The sequence below is a fragment of the Daphnia carinata genome, chromosome 5 (genome assembly GCF_022539665.2).
Source record: "Daphnia carinata strain CSIRO-1 chromosome 5, CSIRO_AGI_Dcar_HiC_V3, whole genome shotgun sequence".
Classification (NCBI taxonomy): Eukaryota; Metazoa; Arthropoda; class Branchiopoda; order Diplostraca; family Daphniidae; genus Daphnia; species Daphnia carinata.
Genome location: NC_081335.1, coordinates 6,472,927 through 6,493,452, shown reverse-complemented (window position 1 = coordinate 6,493,452; position 20,526 = coordinate 6,472,927). Strand labels below are relative to the sequence as shown.

Below are 20,526 nucleotides of genomic sequence, written 5' to 3'. Positions count from 1 at the left end.
CGGCCGCTCGCGGTCCTACTCGGGACGAGTAGGGCTTGAAGAGGGGGATCTGTCGCGACCATCGAACCGGACGCACTCCAATTCCAGTCGTCTGGACCACATCCGCCGGGATTTGTCGTCGTTACATGAGATTGGTGTGACCGGACGGTCACCGGATCCCATCCGGCTGGACTCGACCCATCGACTGTGTTGTGGGCGGCTGGCTGGCTCAACTCTAGTTAGTCTTTGGAACACTGTGGTAGCGTGTAGACCTTGAATACACTCCTTGACTCTGAGCTTTTAAGACGAGTACGCGACATTAACGATGTGACACCGACTCTCGCGGGTGGACCGACCTTCCTCCGACACCTTCATCCAAGGCAGATCCTGTGGTCAACATTCTTCTGGTTGGTACAGGAATTCAGGACCCTTGATCCAAGAATTTGGAGTTTTATGGTCCAATTCGAGCGAGGAACGAGTGGCCACATCGCTACAGTTCAATTTTCCGGGTACGTATCTCCACTCCTCCGGCCAAGTCAAAGTTTGAATCTCACCGATCCGATGATCCACAAAAGGTTTGTAGTACGCCGCGTTTGACCGGATCCAATTCCGCACGCATGAGGAATCCGTCCAGAATTTACGGCTCCTTATGGGTTCTAGAAGAGATTTGGAGACGAAATCAGCTAGCCGGGCTCCTAATAAGGCTGCTTGCAACTCCAATTTTGGGGATGGAGATAGTTTTCTTCGGAGCTAGCTTTGTCTTTGCCATGATTAAATTCAAGTTGGCTCCATCCGCTTACTGGATCCGGATATAGACCGCTGCCGCAAACGCCTACTGGGATGCATCCGCAAAGGTGTGCAGCTCCGACCGAAATATTTTTTCTCGATCCGGAAATAAACAGCGTGGGACCTCTAACTTATTCAATACTGCCAATGAAGTGATCCATCTCCTTCACCAATCCTTATTCTCAGGATCAACTTCGTCGCTCCAATCCAGGCCACGCGTTCCAATCTCCCGCAGGCGAATTTTGGCTTTAACTACTGTCGGCGGCTAGTCCTAGTGTATCATACAGTCCGGCCACTTTTCTCGCCAATCCAGCTCGGGTGAACTCCACCTCACTTAACTCCGATAGGACGAAGGTCAGGACGTCTCGATTAGGCCTCCAACATGCGCCTAGAATTTCTGTGGAATCATCAGGAACTGATAGTGGATGGTCATCTTTTTCTTACGCCGGATCCACACCCATCGCCATTAGAAAGTCGGGAGAATTTGAAAGCCATGTCTTAAAATGGAAGTCTCCCGCCGCTAGAGTTTCTTTTACTCCAGTGGCCCGCTCAACTGCTAACTCCACATTCTTGGCTGAATCCAAGTAATCGTCCATGTACAGATTGTTGTGAACGGCGTCTGCCACCTCCCCTCCGACACCAGAATCTGTGGCCGCCCTTCGTATCGTGTTAATTGCAATAAATGGAGAGCATCTGTCACCAAACGCCAGCCGATCCATTTGAAGAGTCTTGATTTCGGACGATCCATCCTCTCGCCACAGGAAACGGTGGTAACGGGCATCTTGTGGTCTCAATCGAATTCTACTAAACATCGCCTCGATGTCCGCAGTGAATGCAACTTCCGCTTCTCTAAACTTGGTCAGCACTGATGGCAGCATATTCTGAAGTGTAGGTCCGGTCAGCATCGCATCATTCAAACACTTTCCTTGGAATTGAGTAGAACACTATTCTCAGCTTCCTCTCCGACGCCGACTTCTTGTAAACACCATGGTGGGCTAGGAAGTATTGCGCTCTGATCGGGTCACCTTCCTCTTTCACTTCGCTCACGTATCCCGCATCGATGTATTACTTGATAGCCATTTGGTAAGCCGCCTTGAAGTCCGGGTCTCGATCAAACCGTTTAAACAAATCATGTAAGCGGTAAAGCGCCAGCTTCTTGTTATCTGGCAGTGAAGGTTCTCCTTCCTTCCATGGTATTGGTACCTCATATCCTATTTCCAGCTTCCTGGTTCCCCTCCTCGACAATCTTCACCGCCCTTTCGTCTTCGGGTGGCATCACCAGCCTTGGAGTTTCAGTGCCAAAATTCTCCGTCTCACAAAATCCTCGAAGCTCCTTCTCCAATGCTGCGTTGACTCGTAACGAATAGCTGCGTACGACTCTAACAGTGTGGCTAGTTGGCTGTCTTCTTAACTTGCTTCCGATGACTCCACGAGCGTACCATCCGAATTGTGTTTTTACTGCACTTGGTTCTCCCTCTTCTCCAACCCTAGACTCGGTTGGAACGATGAGGTGGTAATGATCAACTCCAATCAATAAGTCCACCTGCCCTCCTGCTGATTTGATCGGTAGGGATTTGAGATGTTTCCAACGGGTCTTCAATTTGTTCCAATCGACGTACGGGATGGGATCTGTCACCGTCGGCATCGTGGAGACCTTAATGGTGGTCTCCCCTCCTGTCAATAACCTAACGGTCACGATTACTTCTTTGGATGTGTTGTAACAGCGGCTGACTCCACCGATTCCTTTCATCTCTAATTTCTGATCCTCTCTATCGATTCCTAAGCTCCGAATGAAGTCACTTCTTGCAAGGGATGTGTTACTTCCTTCATCGATGAACAGATTGGCCCACATATACTCTCCTTGGGAATTTTGGACTCGTACATTCATCACCCCCATCGCAACCTCTTCCTGAAGTTCGTCTTTGGAGCATCTGGCTGATGCTCCCTTAGCTGCAGCTGGTTTGTCGTCATAATGTAGGAGATGGTGATGACGCCGATTGCAACCGTTCCGACCGCACTCCTTCCATTGGTTGCAGAATCTAACCGAATGATTGGCGCCTAAACAGTTGAAACACAATCGGTGGGTTTGGCCAAACGTGAATCTTTCTCCCACCGCCAGTTTCTGGTACGCTGGGCAGTCGGTCAATCGATGCTGTCCTTTGCACTGATAACAAAAAGGAGTTCTCTTAATAAACGAGTCTCCACCTGGTTTACCTTCTATCTGAGTCGACGTCTGGTGCGATCGACCGTGAGTTCTGTTCTTCTTTCCGGATTCTGCGCTTGATTCGGTGACGATCTCGTAGGCGTTTTGGTATGCCGCGGCTCGCTGGCATAGCCAATCAGCAAATTCTTCAAATGATCTCGTTTCGCTGGCCCCATACGGCTTCTTATCATTCCACGCAAGTCGGTCGGGCTGGGCCAACTTCCGGCAGATCTTTTCAATGATGTCTGGTTGCGCAGTCTCGCCTATTCTACTCAAGTCGAATAGATGTGCTCTCACTCGATCAGCAAATCGTTGAAATGCCGTTGCATTATTTCCTCTTTCTAGACGCTCCAAAGCTTGTAGATGTGCCACCCTTAACACATCGTGTCTTCCAAATGATTGCTTCAATCTCTTTAAGGCCTCTTTGTGGGCCGGCTCCCCACCACCCAACGTCTTGACTGTCATTTGGCATTCCCCGTCAGGTGTCCTTTCAGAATCGCCAATTTCTCCCCAGGGGACTTTGGTGTCTCAGGTACTAATACTTTGAATAAATCAATCCAGCAGAACCAGTCAATTGGGTCCCCACCGTAGAATTACAGATCTGCAGACTTAAACTTGGTCGACCCGCTGTGTAGAGACTTCAACCCTATCTGCCAAATAATCTTCAATCCAGCCGTCTGGTGCTTGATTTTCTGTGGGTTGGCTAGGTGATAACGTTCGAAACCAATCTTCTACCTTTGTTCGTCCTCAGCGCCATCTTCCACTGGGGAGCCTGGATGCTTCAACTTCCATTCGTCCACATCCAGGTTTTCTAGCTCCATTTCCACACGATCCAGCTCTTGTTTGGCCTACTTAGACCTTTCATTTGCCTGTTCAAATTCCATCTTTTTTCTCCTTTTCTCTTCATCCAACTCTTTCAATTTCCTCTCAGTTTCTGATAGTGGGTCCCTTTGGCTTGAACGAGAGCTTTTGACGCTTGCAGCCGATGAAGTTGTTGATGAGGTGACGTCGTTCTGTGACACTCTGTAAGCTTTGATTGCGTCAGCAACGTCTTCTACCTTGCGTAAATACTTGCTCAAGCTTCGCTTGCGCTCAGCTTTACTTGCGTTCAAGCTGGGCTTGAAACTGCTTATCTGTGTCGTCTTCTGATGTACTATGTGCAATGAGTATTTCACTCAGTTGCTCATGTGTTGACAGCAAAGTTCTAATCTTCGTCAGCATCACCTTCAGGCTCCCAATAGATCCGTTTGCATCTATAATGCTTTCAACTTCTCGGCAGATAGTTGTAATTCTTCTGCGACTGACTGTCCTGTCACCCTCCAACTTAGCTAACACATCAGGTGTCAAGGGATTCGCCACGTCGTAGGTTGGAATACTCGCTGCCATTATCCAACGTAGGTGTAGTTATCTTGAATTGATTTTCTTAAACTTCACTCCGGTTCGAAGGACCAGTTGTTCTCACGCTGATTTTGAGAAAGGTTTGTTTCCAATCCTTGTATTGCTGTGACTCTTTGTGTGTCTATCGGGCAGAACACACACGCGGAATAGGCAAGATCGTACAAATGGTAAGAATAAATTCAGGGGAGTAAATTATAATACAATATTACCTATCGGGCAGAACACACACGCGGAATAGACACTACAAGTTCAGTTAAGTTACTACGTCACCTCAAAACAGGTTAAATAGTAACCTAATTGTGATGCGCGTGGTGTGGCCCTCTATCTTAGTAATCGATATAGGTGACACATATATTTATAAACAAAATACGGTTGCCAGACCAATATACCTTGTTTGACTTGTGACAGATGCTGAATCGAACCGAACTAAGCAAACACAGTATTATTCTTTGAACAAAATATTGAAGAAGGAATGGTGCAGTGGTATTTTTTCCTCCATTCTTGTGGCCTAATTAAAGCTATTTACAGGGGCTTGGAACCAAAAAAAACTGGCCTGCTAGTAAAAACGTATCGTACTGTAAATTTTTCAACATTAGGTGTCATCCAGAAATGATGAGAAAATAAATCGGACGATCCGATCGGAATTCCACCTTCATTGGGACTGTCACGCTCTTACAAATTATTAAATCCCTTTAGGCTGGATATCGAATAGAAGCTGGATGGTCCAAGCCTATTTCGTTTTTGAAATGCAAAATAATTTGCTTTTGAACATTAACAATAAATATCTTATCAATTGTATTTTCTGCCATAATTTCAATCCCTTGTGTATAAATCTTAGTAAGTAGTATGGTTTCATTTTTCGCAAAATATGTATCTTCCTTTAGGTGTTATTTTTACCACTTTTTCGGAGTAATCTTTACTGATTTCAGAGAACCTTCCTAAAATTTGTGAGGTGATATTTGCATCTCACTGAAAGAGACATTTAGTTGCAAATTTACCGAAAGTCGGAGCTTTTTTTTATCAGTGTGTACTATTATTCTGAACGTCAATGCAATCAAGTTGATAATTAAGCTCTCAAATTCATTTATATATTTATTGAATTATCATTCACTGTTTGTTTTAGTCGGGTGCTATATCTGACACCCAATCGATAAATACAAACGTTAATCCCTAGTCCCTTTGTAGGGAAAGTTTAAGCAAATACTTGATGTACTGCCTTTTAATTTTAAAAAGTGTAGTTTACTATGCTAATTTTTTGGTTATTTATTGGCTGCCTTAATCAGGGCATGTTAGAGTTATCACCCACACAATCATTCCTGCCCCGTTGCTTATAGCACGTTTTAGGCCTAAAGGACGAAGCAACTGATACTTGTGCATCTGTTCATTCCTTTTCCGCATTGGTGGATAAGATGAAGTATTTTTTCGTTGTGTTTGTAATTGCAGAGAGTTTGATCTATACTTTTGTGCTCGTCTTAATTTGTTAACTAAGATACATTAACAATAAAGATCATTTTCAGTTGGATTTCCTGCTATTATTTCAATTATTCATATAAATAACTAGTACACAAACGGATCATTTGGTTTCATTTTTTGCTAAACATATGTCTTAATTTAGGTGTTATTTTAACCATTGATCGGAGGACTTTTACCAGTTTCAGGGATCCTTCCCGAAATTTTATTTTAGGTGATATTTCCACCTAATTGGCAGAGTCCGACTTAGGTGCAAATTTCACCGAAATTCGGGGCCTTTTTTAACAGTGTAACACAAAAATCTAGGCATCGAAGGCAAATAAGATAATGAAATAGCCAGGGGAAAATAAAAATAAAAACTTTGTCTAACATTCTATGAACTGACGTATTTGGGTATGTGATAGAGATGAAGCGGAAGCAACGGCCAGCCTTTTTTTTGCAGGCTTCTCTGCACTCTTTGGATTGATGACATGATCTTAGAGTGGCTCTCTTCAGTAAGTAGAATTCTTTTGTAAAAACAAAGAAATCGGTTAAGATAAAAAAAATCATCGGAAAATTTGATTAAAATATTAAAAGATTATTACGTTGATTTTTGTTTACGTTTACGGTCCGAGCGGTTCTTATGTAACAGGGAGCAACGCATCCGTTCCAGGTGAACAGGTGGATGATGAGGATCGATAAAGTTTATAGCACGTAACAATCTTCTCAGTTCACTCTCAGTGTCTTCTAGAAGACGCTCGTAGAAAATGACCGTCCCATTTTTTATAGTTTCAATCCAACGAACGGCATGCTCCGCCCATTCAAATGCTACGTACATAGTGAAACTATCCCATTCATGTCCACTAAAAAGCTCAAATGATACAGTCCCGTTTTGGTTATTGCCACTCCACCGATAGTGCGCAAAGGTGAAAAGGGCATCAAATGGATTTCGAAGGAGAAGAATTGCTCTGCCTTGGTACGGTCCCTCATTCCCTAGAAACGGGTAGAATTCTGGATATCCATGATCCTTAATCAAGATTGTGCATCCACAGTAGTCTTCTGCCTTATTGCCATAGTAATTCCCTGCGTGAAAATTTTGAAATTGTTAACAGTTTTATTGGCAAGTACAGTCACAAGAATAGAAAATACCGTCGATGATCCCAGGTTCTTCGGATCCATAGACTGTTCCCGTAAATATCCTAAGAAATTTTAAACAGTAATCCTTCTCTACCCGATTTGATATTTTTTGTTTGTTTTTAACTGAAAAGTATAATCTTTTGAAAAGAATGAACCTTTAAAACGTAAACTGTTAATACAATAGTGATATAAAAAATAATTTTTCGTGTTATTTTCTAAGTTGAAGCTGTTGAAGTTAAAGTTGATTTGATGGTTACACTGTAAAATTTTGTTAATAAAAATAAATAATAGACTAAAGCGGTGGACAAAGGGCAGACGGTTTAACAACAAAAACCGACGGTACCTTATCGAAAGCGAAAATTGCCGGTATTTCTCCAACAATTATCGGTACGTTTCTTTGCCGAAAGTGGTGTGATAGAAATATATGAAACCAAAAATAGCAAACATATTTGCTTTGACGAGTCTCGAACCAGAGACAGAGATTCGAAAGCCATATCTTACGGCCAATCAATCTATCTTTATTCAAATACTTAGCCCCTATATAAACAAAAATCTTTGTAACTATAATTGATGTACTGCTTCTTCATTTTTTATTAATTGTGTTCACCTTATTTATTTTATGGGTGTCTATTGGCAACGCAGATAACGGGATATGATTTTTTTTACCTACCCACTCGCCTGTCGCTTAGTTTATAATTTTTGGTTCATTAAATAATAATACTCATTTATGTTACTGTTGCCCCGCCAAAGAGTCCCCTCTAGTTGCGCGTCGAACTATTCTTTGCCTCTGCTCGTCGATCCGACCACTGTCCGCCAAAATGCCCAATGTAGTGGCCCCGTCGACCGGTTTGTTGCTTCTGCCCGTTGAATCGCTTAATGTCTCTGTCCAGATTCTAGCCTTCCAAAAGCCTCATCCTGACGATTCACCCCAGCCAGTGGCGGTTTGAACCCTTTATAAGGTGACCCCCCGCTAGCCAATCACAGCAAATACACAATGTAATCAAAAACAATTGTTTTACACATACATAAGCGGGATTCGTACAACTTTTCAAATCCACAAATTATTTTTCAAGTTATTTTCCGGGGTTCATTCCGGTGTTTAAAGACCTAAAATCTAGTTTTGAGTAAGTATTTTTAGCATAAACCAAAAATTTTTTGCACCCATTCCGAAATTTTCGTACCCCTTACGAGTAATGTGATGGATTACTAAATTTTCGTGGTAAAACACCCCATACATTCGTTACCATTTTAACAATGCAATTTCAATCGATCATGAGATGTCCGGCGATCTTATCATCGAGATTTCCGGCGATAGGGTATACCCTCTCCTAAGGTATAAATACCCGTATGTTTCGCTCAGTAGACCCCCAGTCTAGTTGCATTTGAACTGATGTTTGCACGTCGTTAATACACGTCTCATATTAAAAGTGCCTATGACGGCCTCTTCTTAATCCTGGCGTGATAATAGCATGAAATAGAAAAAGGTTTTTCAGAAAATTGGTAGCTTTATGTTATGTTTAGGTAATGTTCCCTGGGCTAAAAAATTACCAAATTACAGATATCAATAAAAAGCTAAACATTTTAGGTAATGTTGCGTGGATAGGGAAAGGTTATCAAATATTATTTTTATGACTTTGAATTGCATAATGCCTAAAATTAGCGGTTATTATTTAAAGTGTAACAGTTAGTAGAATAAATCAAATTTAACTAAAGTGGATCTTGGAATCCTTGCATTCGTATATTCGCAAAACTTGTTGACTTTTTATTTATCGAACTGTTGGGGATATATCGTCAAAAGTTTCTGGTATTATGCGCTTCATGGTGGTGGATCTGGAGATGAAATTTGCAAGTGTTTTTTTTCAGTAAGTACCAGCGGGATCCAAAATTGAGCTTCCTGTCCACAGGTCTTTTTCCTCCTCTCTCCCCGACCCTTTCCTGCTTTTATGCGAGCTGCATTTTTCAAGAGCACAAAAAAATTGCTTCGTTCTCTGATTTTTTTTAGAAGATCAATTTGATTGTCGTGTAATAAAAAATCTATTTGAACAGAGCTAATTAAAATATGACCTGGTGAAAATTTTTTTTTTGTTGCTGCAATTTTTACTCTAGCGAGGTGGAAGAAGAGTGAAATTTTGAGAGTAGAAAAACGGCAAATAAGTAAGCAAAGCATTTCTTTCAGCCACTGAGAATGTTTTCTAAACTTAAACGAATTTCGCTTGTTGTCTTAGCACTTTAATTGAGCACTCACCCCGTTACGCCTTCGACCATCTGTCGCGTCCAAGTAACGCCACTTCCAGGAAAAGAAGTCAGAGCCCATGGGAGTCGAGATTTATTCGCTGCGAACTGTGTGAAAATAATAAAAACTTTTTTCTAAACCTCATAGTTAACTGTAATTGGGTCTACCTGTACGGGAAAATGTTGGCACGTAGGATCCCCAACCCAAGGGTAACTCACATTTTTTTTCACTAAGGGTCGTTGCAAAGATGGATTATTTTCTTTTCCCGCTAATAAATTATGGTTCCAAGGAGTCGTTAACTTAACACTGAAGCAACAAAAAGAAGTCACTACCAGAAAACAACCAAGTCTCAGAATACGGCTAGAATAAAAGTGTGGAAATGAGAGCATTATGCTGATGCTGCGATGGGATAAAAGGCACGTCGTACAACCACCTTTCAGACTGCAGCCTTCAGCCGAAAAGCTAGGCACGATCCTTTTTATTTATTATGTAACATATAGCTACAGGCTTATACGGAATTATATAATCCAATGGGAATGACGCTAACTGAGCCAGAACCAAACGAAGTAGTCTTCGAAGCTAAAGAAAAAGGATTTCTGTTAAGACAGTAGTTACAGATAGGGTAGCAGCAGTTATTACTGTTGGTAAGAAACTGCGTTAAGTAGAGGAGAGTGGGATAAATTGAAACACATTTCGGTTTTCTTGTTTCCCCTTAGGAACAAATATTTCAGCCAAAGGGGTAGATTGAAACAAAATTTGTTTTTTTTTGTTTCCCCTTAGGGACAAACATTTCAGCCAATAAATTATATTTTTGAAAGTCGTGATACATAAAACTAAAGTGACTTAAACTTAAATAAGGTTTTTACTAAAGTCGCTGCAAGTGTTTCAATTGCCAATATATCATGGCAATTTAAAGAGTTTAAAGGGATGGCGGCAAGGTGAATTTTCCAGTTAGGAATCTTCTGCGGATCCCCTTTAAATAGAAATAGCAATATTTCAGCATTCAGAACAGGTATTGCGGTAAAAAAATTTTCAGTTACAAAATGCCCCTTCTCCTTAATTTTTACGATATTTCGTGTGTCAATTAATTGAGCCAATAATACCCACAAAAAAAATTAGAAAAATTTTAAATTAAAACTTAAAAAATCATTTAAAAAATATTGTAACGCACAGCAGACGTAGGGTTATGCAACCTATAGAATTTATCTCGTGGTTAACTCCCGAGAGTTAGATAAACTAATGATTATTAAATGTCACAGGAAGGTTATCACCCAATTACTTAAATCCCTAGAACAGGAGAAAACGCCCAACGATGGTATAAAAGAAGACCACTCGGCTGAATCGGGGTCCTTCCGTCTTAGTTACTCTTACGTATCAAAGTTGTTTAAACCTTTGTTTCCCTTATTCCTAGTTATTCTGTAGTCAATTCTCTTTGATTTCCAAATAAACGGCTCTGACGTCGATCGTCCGTTACAATATACTACACTTAACGAAATGACAAAATTTTTTTGAAAAACATATTTCTTATGTTCTAGTTATCACCTTAGTATTTTATTTTTTAACAAAGTATTTTAATTTTTAAAAATGATTAAGTAACCAGAAAATGCTGAAATAAATGCTAGAAAAAAATGTAGAATCATAATTCCTTTCATCTTTCGCTGAACTGTATTTGTGCAAGTACATGTTGACATATTGCGAAAAATGGGCTTCCTACTCTCAGCGAATAAAAGAACCAAGCATTTCATTTGCCCCATAGTAGGATCATCATAAAACTGGAGTATTTCATATTATTTAAAACGCGAGGAAAAACACAAGTGGTATGCTGCAGTAGAAAAATAAATTTTAAATCGCTTAAAACTAATTTTATTAATAAAGCATAGCGTGTTTGGGGTAAAAAATCTTCTAAGCAAAGGTACCTCACGTAGACTAAAACAATGATTTTTTTTAACGATATCCTGAAGAGTTAAAAAAAAACTATAAATTTTTTTTAAATTGTGAAGCCCCTAATTCTATTTCCTGAATTTTTGAAGGCAATTCCTCTTATACAGCGAGAGTTACAACTTTTGTTTCAATTTGCCCATTGTGTCAATTCGCCTCATTCTTCTCTACACAAAACTGCTGTTCACTCCAACCTGCTGAACTCATACACAGTAGCGAATGCATGCTTTATTAAGGACCTTTCGGTAGGTAAAAGCTATTGAAAAAAATTAATTATCGTAAAACGACACTTAATTTTACTTCCCCCACTGAATTCAAGTTTCTTAACTTTCCCATCAATTTAAAGTATGGAAAAATCTCTTTAAGTACTAGATGCAGCTTTTTAACTAAACAAAAATCATTATCTTTTCTTTTTGCTGCTTAAGTGCTTTTAAGTCCTTAAAATATTTCGGCATTCTGCAAAGTAAACGATAATACTTTGACCTGATGAACGTGTCAACTTTGTTTTTCAAGTGGCAAATCTTTTAAAGTGCGTAATGTGTCGAGATTTTATGTCGTGTAAACATTCAATGAGTTATTTTAATCATATGAAAATTTGCGCATCGGTACTGCCTTCATATAGTCTGCAAATATCCTGGATATAACGTTCATTATAGTAAACATGTTGCATTTCGTCGCCACTGGAACAAATTCTATGGATCAACATTTCACGAAAATCTATTGCCTAGTATTCCCAGTCATCGTAATGGTAAAAATACGGTTTGTAGCTACGTTATAATTCTATATCTAATCATAGCAACTAATAATTTTCTTTTTAACAACTACAAAAGGTGAAGACAACTCAATTCAATTGGTAATGAAGAATTTTTTTCCGAGCTAATCTTGAATTTGTGCCAGATCCTGCTTGGCAAAATGAAGATGGCTGCACTGTAAATTTTGGGTTACGCCTTTTGTCGGTTTAGGGGAAACTAACATCGAGCAGAGTTTGCGATATACATGTAGGACATCTCTGGTTCACAGTTTTCATTCGTAAAAAATCTTCGAAAATCGTCGGTATCCTCGAAAAATCGGGTTTCATTGGTTTTTGCATGCAAAAATCTATTGACGATAACGATTTTCCTCCTTTTTAAACGTGATTTTGCCGAAAAAGCGTTCCGCTAAAGGCGTTCATTTAATACTAAAATGTACCTAGCTTACATTACGGGCATGTTTCCTGGGATTTTAGTATTTTAGTTTATGCATTTTAGATATACAGTCCCTGACATTTTTCTATTTCGTGAACCGCGTAAAAAATTCTAGAAATTAGCAAGTGTAGCGTAGTGTTATTTTTCATGAAAAGGGAAGCTGCAAACAAAAAAAAAAAACATTGTCAGTGTCACTGAAGAGTAACACTAACTTAAATGAATATTAATATTGAATAAAAAAATTCTAATCTTAGGTATAGGAATGATTGTGTAGTTAAAAAGAAAGTAATAGTAAAACCAATCAAGTACAGTTCTACAAAAAATAAAAAGTAGTACATCAGATATTTGCTCAACTATAAAACTCATAGGGACTAAACTTTAAATCGGTTGAATGGTTAATACGTAAAGTCTCCAACCGATATATTAAAGTCTAGGGTTCATGCCTTATTAATTTTTTTAAATTTTTGTTTCGCATGTTTTTATCCCACCACTTTGGCAAAGAAATGTTACGAAAATGTTCAACAAAAAAACCCACACGACTTTTACGTTCGGAAACGTACCGTCGGTTTTCGTCGGTTAAATCGTATATCCTTTGCCCACCGCTTTTAGACTATTTTTTGGTACGAAAGCCGCTAACAAAAACTAACAATGTAGGCAATACGTTTATGTATTTGAACCCATGTATACACAGCAGCGACTGGGTACTTAATTAAGGGTCTTTCAGAAGGGAAAAGGTACTGAAAAAATTATTATCTTGAAATGACACTTAATTTTAAAAAAATACTTAATATTTGGCTTCCCCTACTGAAACAAAATTTCTAACCTTTCCCTTTTTTTTAAGTATAGAAAATAGGACTATCTCTACACAAAAATAGCAATAATTCCTTGGGAAAATAGGGCTTACCTAAAATATCTTAAAAGTCAGTCCTATTTCACCGCCAATTCCAATAAAAGCAAAGTTTTTGAATAGGAATATACAATCTCTAATATTCTGTTGTCATTTAATATTCATTTTATGTGTTAATTACATTCAATTCCTATAAAACTTATATAAAGCCGCTGGGTATATCGAAGACATATGTCACACAATTTTTTCATCACGGGAGGTTCTAGGTACTAGCTGAGGAGCATATAAGAGGGACTGAAGAGCCTGTCAGGCAGCTACCAGGAGACCAAAAAGAAGGTTCTAAGAGAAATTTAGGATGGTTATGGAGAAGACTGAGGAGGAAAGTAGACAGTTCTGCAGAGGGCCGTCGTGCCGTGTGGGTTATTTCAATGTCAGATAGCCTTCTAGCCGAGGTACAGTTTTTCCGGTGGTCATAATTACTATGCAATTACACTCCTCTTACACATTTTTCCAAGATTCGTTCTCTACAGAAAATTAAACTATGTGGTCGCATTTGCCTAGTGGGGTCCGTTTTTCTACGTAAACTACCCACATCCCTCGATTTTTTTTTCTTTTAGCACTGTTAAAAATATGTACTTTTTTCGGTAATTTACCTCCTCTAAAACCGATAATTTGACCTAAAAACGGTGATTTTCAGTTTTTGCGAAAAATATGGGGAATTTTCACCCGAAAAATACATTGTGGGTTTTACACACCAGATAACGGGGTTGACGCACCAGATAATGGTGTTAAAAAACAAAAAACGAAGTTCCTACCCCGAAAGGTGGCGCTGTTAATTGTTTATGTTTTCATGGAACTTGAAACGGCCAGACATCATAAAAATAGTTCGTCCGTTGTGCTCTGACTTTTTACTCTTGTGAATCCAATTTTGCTGCCTACTGGAAATTCAAGTAGAAAATACAGATATGCCATATTAATACGTGAATTTAAATGTGTAGCACTGTTTGCCTCCGATTAGTATTACAGTATGTATATTCGCTGCTCTTCGCCGTTAGTAATCCAATGTGTAGTCATAAATTGCACTGTTCGTACACGGACAAAAATAGAAATGCTGTGACACTATAGGACAGTTCATCGAGGCGATTGTACATTTGATGCGCATTGGTTGGCTGGTTGTGAAAGAAGATATCCAACCGAAGATGGACTAAGAAAACATTTGCAGGATCACCAGCCAACATTCTTTGAACGAAATATTGAAGCTACAGCATCTATCTTTTCAACAGAAGAACAAGTGCTTTAGAAGCCCTACAGCTAGTAAGTAGAATTTATTTTGTTTTCCATATCCATGAACTTAAAAAATATTAATTTTGTTTATAGTGACTTTACGTTATATCTCCTTTGTCTGTCTGATGAAACAAAATTAAATCAAGTAGATTTTCAGACTGCTATGGAAGCAACAAAAGAGACCGATAAAATTTTATCTGACTATTGTTTTAATTATTAGGAATCAGCTAACCTAGCAAGTTGCATCGAGCAAGAAACAAGAGGATCACTGTTCATCCTATACATTGGAACGACAATTCAACTCATTTTGGAGAGTAACCCATTTGTGAGATTCCAAAAAACTTAAAATGCTATTAATAGATTAATGGCGACCTACTACGTCTTCCACGTTAAATACAACAGTAAGGTTCAAAGCGCATTGTTGTTTCTTCAGTTCTACGGTTTAGGCGTAAAGGACAAAGCAACTGATACTTGTGCATCTGTTCATTCCCTTTCCGCATTGATGGATAAAATGTAGACTTCTTCATTGTGTTTGTAATTGCACAGAGTTTGAAATCTATACCTTTGTGTTAATCTTAAACTGTTAACTAAGATACATTAACAATAAATAACATTTTCAGCTGGATTTACTGCTATTATTTCAATTATTCATATAAATAACGAGTACACGATTGGTTCATGATTTGGCACATTTGGTTTCATTTTCCGGTAAATATGTGTTTTAACTTAGGTGTCATTTTAACCACTTTTCGGAGAAATTTTACCAATTCTAGGGAGTCTCCCCTAATTTTTTTTAGGGGATTTTTCCACCTAGCTGGCAGAGTCCGACTTAGGTGCAAATTTCACCGAAATTCGAGGCTTTTTTTAAACAGTCAGGTTGACTGAAATAATCGCTTCAGATGATAAAATTTACTTGGTTATGGAAACCATGGAAACTATATCACTTAATGTGGATTCTTTTTCATTTGATGTACGTGCTACAATAATGTATACTGTAATAAGTCCCACGTCTTTAGAATTTCAAGTTCCGCTTCATTCCTTTTGTTATAACAACAGTTTACATGTCATTCCTGATTATTATTAAATGTTGTAAAATTTCTGTCTAAGATAAGGAAAAATACAAAATGAAACATAGGAAACAAATTATTTTCCAGGACGTACAAATATTTATTTTTAATGAGGACTTCCACTTAGATTCTGAAGTAGGTAACTGTGAAGTCATACAACACCTGGAGAAAAATCTCATAGCCAGATTGAAGAATCCTGATGCAGTAACACAAGGTAAGATAAACAAAGTTTTCTCCGTTACTTTATTCTAAACTAACTAACCTATCATTAATCTTTTCTAGGAAACTCAATTGATTGCTGGGACTATGCTTCGAGCAACTCTAATGTTACCAACCTCTCCAGTATTGGTAATGTTAATTGTATACACATTAGTAGACTTAAAAATTTTTCTTCCTAAATTGTCTAATATACAGTACCCACCAATTAATTGGCACTCCTCCTCCATTTACGTGTATTCTTATGGCGCTACCGTGTCACTTAAACTCCCATTGCTATTTAATGGAAACAGGTAGGTTTTAAAAAAAACATAATGGCTATCAATCAGAGCAGACAAAGTTTTATTCACTCTTTGTACTGTTTACTAAGAATTAAGTTAAGAAGATTAAATTAAGAAGATTAAATTAAGAAGAAGAAAGCCATTATGTTTTTTAAACCCCCCCCCCCCCCCCCCCCCCTAATTTCAAACATTAACGGCAAAAAGCTGCACTGCACCGCCTCTGGTGACCAAGTGTGAAGTACACTTTCCGTCCAAAAACTTAGAAGGGAGTTAACTTCAAGGGATAGGGAGGGGTATTGAGAAAAATTATTTTTGAAAAAATAACATTAAATCTATATTAAGTAAGGAATGCTGTATCCTTTGGGAAAAAAGAATTTTTTTAGCTCAACTCTAAGTATTTTATTTAAAATTTTAAAAAACCTAGTCTCAGCATTACGCTTATGGGGAAAAACCGGGTGTGCCTATTTCGTGAACGAGGACCTAGAGCCTTAGCGGTAAGTTCTACAAAAAAACTAAGTGTTAGTGAATTGTAGATCACGACCTAATCTGATCAGCAAAAAAAAAAAAATCTACTTGTATCAATTAAATAGCATGGGAGTTTAAATGACACCGTAGCGCCATAAGAATACACGTAAATGGAGGAGGTGTGCCTATTAATTTAGTGGCTACTGTAGATTCGAGCAGGTGTAGTAGCATCAATGACATTCCTTCCCTACAAGAAAATGATGGTGATGTAACGAAAAATATAGATCAAGATAAGTTCTATTAATAACATTGTTATGAATACCAATGAAAATTTTATTGTCATCTAATAGGAGGCCCTGGCTTCACAGAGAATAACAACTATGATGTAGTTTTTGTTGTTGCAGCTCAGGAAGGTAATACGGGTAAGTTTGGTCAAATTTTTTTTTGTTAATAACAATGTTGATTTTATGTTTGGTTATTATTGGGTGTATTTTCATAATCAGTGATTCCTGAAGTCCATGAAGAAGTTTTTGCAAATAACGGACTAGAACATCTTTCCCTGCCAAAGGAGGGTGATGCAGATTCAGAATTGGGACCGGTGCTTCTAAATGCAATACGAAACGACAAACTGTTATTGCATTTAGATTACTTCATCAGAACATGCAGCAAACACCTTTGTCTTACCCACCCACACAGATTCAAGGCAATTTACTCTAAATATGCACAAATGCTTGTACAAGCCTATCCGTGCCCTGCTGACCACGATGGTGGATGGGTAAATCGTTTTTGTTGTACTACTTTTTTTTGTTAGTATTGTTTCCTTTTCCATTTTAGGTAAACGTTCGTAAAAAAAATAGCTAAGTCCATTGCCAATCGCCTTGCAAACAGTAAACACAACGTTCCAAGAAAAGAAAAAGCAATGAAGAGGAAATTTTCCGATACATCTTCCCCTTTCAACGAAACTGAAAAGGAAACAGGTTCAGAAGACAACTTATTGAAAGACTTCAAATCAAGATTTAACCTAGTTGCTGTCGAGGGAAACCAACTAACTACCGAGCACTTGCTCCAAATGATTCCAGCATACAACGATTTTGCTGTTGTCTACAGGGATTTTCTTCTTATGGAACCAATGACCGCTGATGGAATGAGTGAAACGCAATTTATGAAGAACTTTACAAGTCTGCTATTGAAGTTTCGTCAGTTCCTTGGCAACAAGGTGGACATACCCAACGACGAAAGAGTCGATTTGTCTTTAATACTGGAAATTAACAAGCTTGTTCTACAACAAAAGGTGTTAGCAAGGCCCCTGAAATTTTCATCGCAAGCCAGGTATGCCCATTTCCATTTATATTATCGAACTTTAACTCACAATTTCTATCTCCCCCAATATGTAACTGCAGATTGGACAGAATTATGATCCTGACCCCAATGGCGTTAATCCGTAAGCAGTGCTTTTCTTCGATGAATCGAGTGTGTTGCATTCCATGTTGTTGTTAGGAGGTGGTTTTCTAAAATATAAGAACGTTCCAGTCAACTCAGTGCGTGCTGTCTTCTTAAATCTGAGCTCCATCTATAACATCATAAACATGGAATATCCAGCTACGTATCAAGTACTCAGCGTTATTGACAACTATTGTGTGAACGTAGACAATAATGACGACAACGCCCGGAAAAGAAGAAACCAAAAAAAAAAAAAATATCAGTGCCTCATAAAGTTCCTATTCTGTTCATAAGTAACGAAATTCAAGAAATTTATGTTACCCGCTGTTGAAGATACTGTTTCATAGTGCTGCCTAACGATCTTTAAGCTATTTTTTTCTTTGTTTATTTATATCAAGCTCTCTTGAATGTTTTTTTTGTTGCCTACCTTAAGCATCCCAATTACCGTGCCAGCAGTTGGCGGATGTTATCGTTTCGCGTTCTTTTTTTGTTTTTCCCGTGAATGGCTAAGTTTTTCACCAAACTTTATTACCCTGGAATTTTTTCATGTTTTGAATTTGCTACATTGCATTTGTTTTTGTAACCACGACTGTTTGTTTTTGCAACCGATCTGATTGCAAACACATTTGTGATTGGTGGAACAATAAAAATTTGAAAATAGTATAATATTTTATTATTTTACCTATAAATAATTTCAATAGTAAGCAAGAATTTTAAGTATCCACCAGACATGTAAGTAGCATAGTGGCCTACTGAATTATTCAGTAGGCAGGGAGGTATAGTTAGAAATTAAGTATGCTATTTCAATTAAGTACGGTGAAACAATCTAGTACGCTGGCCTTTTTTAAGTATTAAAAATTAAGTATTCAGTCGCCACTGTGTAAGCTTTACCAAAAAAAAAAAGTAGCGCAGCAAAAGAGGTAGCGAAGTGAGTTTATAACGAAGAAATAATTTTTTTCCCTACGAGTACAAAAATCGTCCAACTAAGATCAAATATATATAGATTTGTAGCCAGCTATCTCAGTTACATAAAAATATCTTTTTTGTTTGGGGGGCGGAAGGGGTCGGTACAGGTAAACATCTGTTATTGGTAAAAAACTGGAGATACTTCAAAACGTTTCAATTGCCAATCCTTCTGGGCAATTGAAACGTGGGGTTTCCTTTAGGGAAGCTCCTGTTTTTATAAAGAAACTAAAATGACGATATCTCAGAAACTGATATACGTATTCCATGAAATTTTTACTAGAATATAGAAAACTTTATTCTACATTTCAATGGTATTTTAGAGCTTCCTGGAGCAACTAAATATTATTTAATGAATTTTTTTAATTTTCCAAATTAGCTTCATAATAAATCAGTCAAATAGAAAAACAGTTGTCAATATGAAGATTAAATTTTTTTAGTATCATAAATTGCATGTTAAAACATATATCCTAATTGTTATTAAAGGAAACAATTGCTTTATTTTAATTTGCGGATTAATTAGCTTAAACAACGTTACGTTGGCAACTTTGCAATTTTTTTAAAATTCAGACGATAGGTACAAGCCAACCAGCAGACAATATTAAACAAAATAGGAAATTTTAAAGGCTGTATTTGGCAATTTATCCGCGATGACTGGAACGATGTTGCCGAATTCCAGGAAAGAGGACGCGCACGTGGAAAGTGGCAATTGAAACCAGGCGTTCCATGGGCCTTCACTGAAACTAATTGTTTATAGGGTACAAAAAACAGTTAAAAAATTAAAGTAATCAATTCATAGAAAAATAAACAAGGTGTGATTCAAGACCCTTTCTTATAATTTCCTCCATGGCTTAAGGGGTTAAAATTAAAAAGTGACAGTAACTAGAAATGGACTTAAATTTTTTTTTTACAGTAACTCGAAAATTTTTAGTCTAAAGGCTTTAAATATTTGTAAAAATAAACAACCGTAATTCCTGTTATTTCAAAAATTTAAAAACTAAATCGCTGTCATACTTCGAGTGGTAGAAATTTTAGTTTCAATTGCATAGCGTTCCAATTGCACCCACCCTCCCCTAAACATTTTCAGTTTTTGAAAATCTTTTTATTAAATAAACGTAATTTAGATGTGAAAGTCGATAAAAGGAGACAACGTGCGCGTCGGAGGTAAGTATTTATTACTATTAAGGTTGATAACTACTATTAGGATAGGTTGGTTTCATGTTTTTCTTATGAGGAAACCACTGTATTGATAGTACTAGAATAAAACTTGAATTTCAAACAAGCCGCAATGACTTCAAATTGTGATTGCTTCTTAGCTGTAGGGAAAATGGCATGAAATGATACAATTGCAACAAAATTAAAGATAATTGAAAATTAATGGTTAAACATAAAAATGCTTTAGTCCTGCACTGTTAGACGTGTAAATTACATTTGCCCACTAGTGACATTTAATGCTCCAGTATAAAGACTACTGAGTAAACAACACGTCCAGATAAATTTCTAACCATTTTACACAATTATAAATTTAAACGACCCTTACCGAAGTTTCTGACAATGACAGGTAGCTACGATTTTTAGGACCACCTTGCGTCATGCCGCCCAGCCAACTTGCCCCAAAAAGGGTGTTTTGTACGTAGGCAGCCTATTTTGGTTGGT

At 38.0% G+C, this 20,526-nt stretch overlaps 2 protein-coding genes across 2 annotated transcripts in view; one reads left to right on the top strand and one right to left on the bottom strand.

Annotated features, from left to right (window-relative positions):
* Positions 1–16,515, top strand: part of LOC130702932 (uncharacterized) — a 48,379-nt gene extending 31,864 nt beyond the window's left edge. Inside the window, exon 7 of the mRNA XM_057524561.1 lies at positions 16,502–16,515. The gene's annotated coding sequence lies outside the window, so the exon portion shown is untranslated. The remainder of the gene's footprint in view (positions 1–16,501) is intronic.
* LOC130703044 (uncharacterized) lies at positions 1,206–1,670 on the bottom strand. The gene has a single exon (XM_057524665.1). It carries the CDS (start codon positions 1,668–1,670, stop codon positions 1,206–1,208), a length of 465 nt encoding a protein of 154 aa, XP_057380648.1.
* Positions 16,516–20,526: the final 4,011 nt, after the last annotated feature.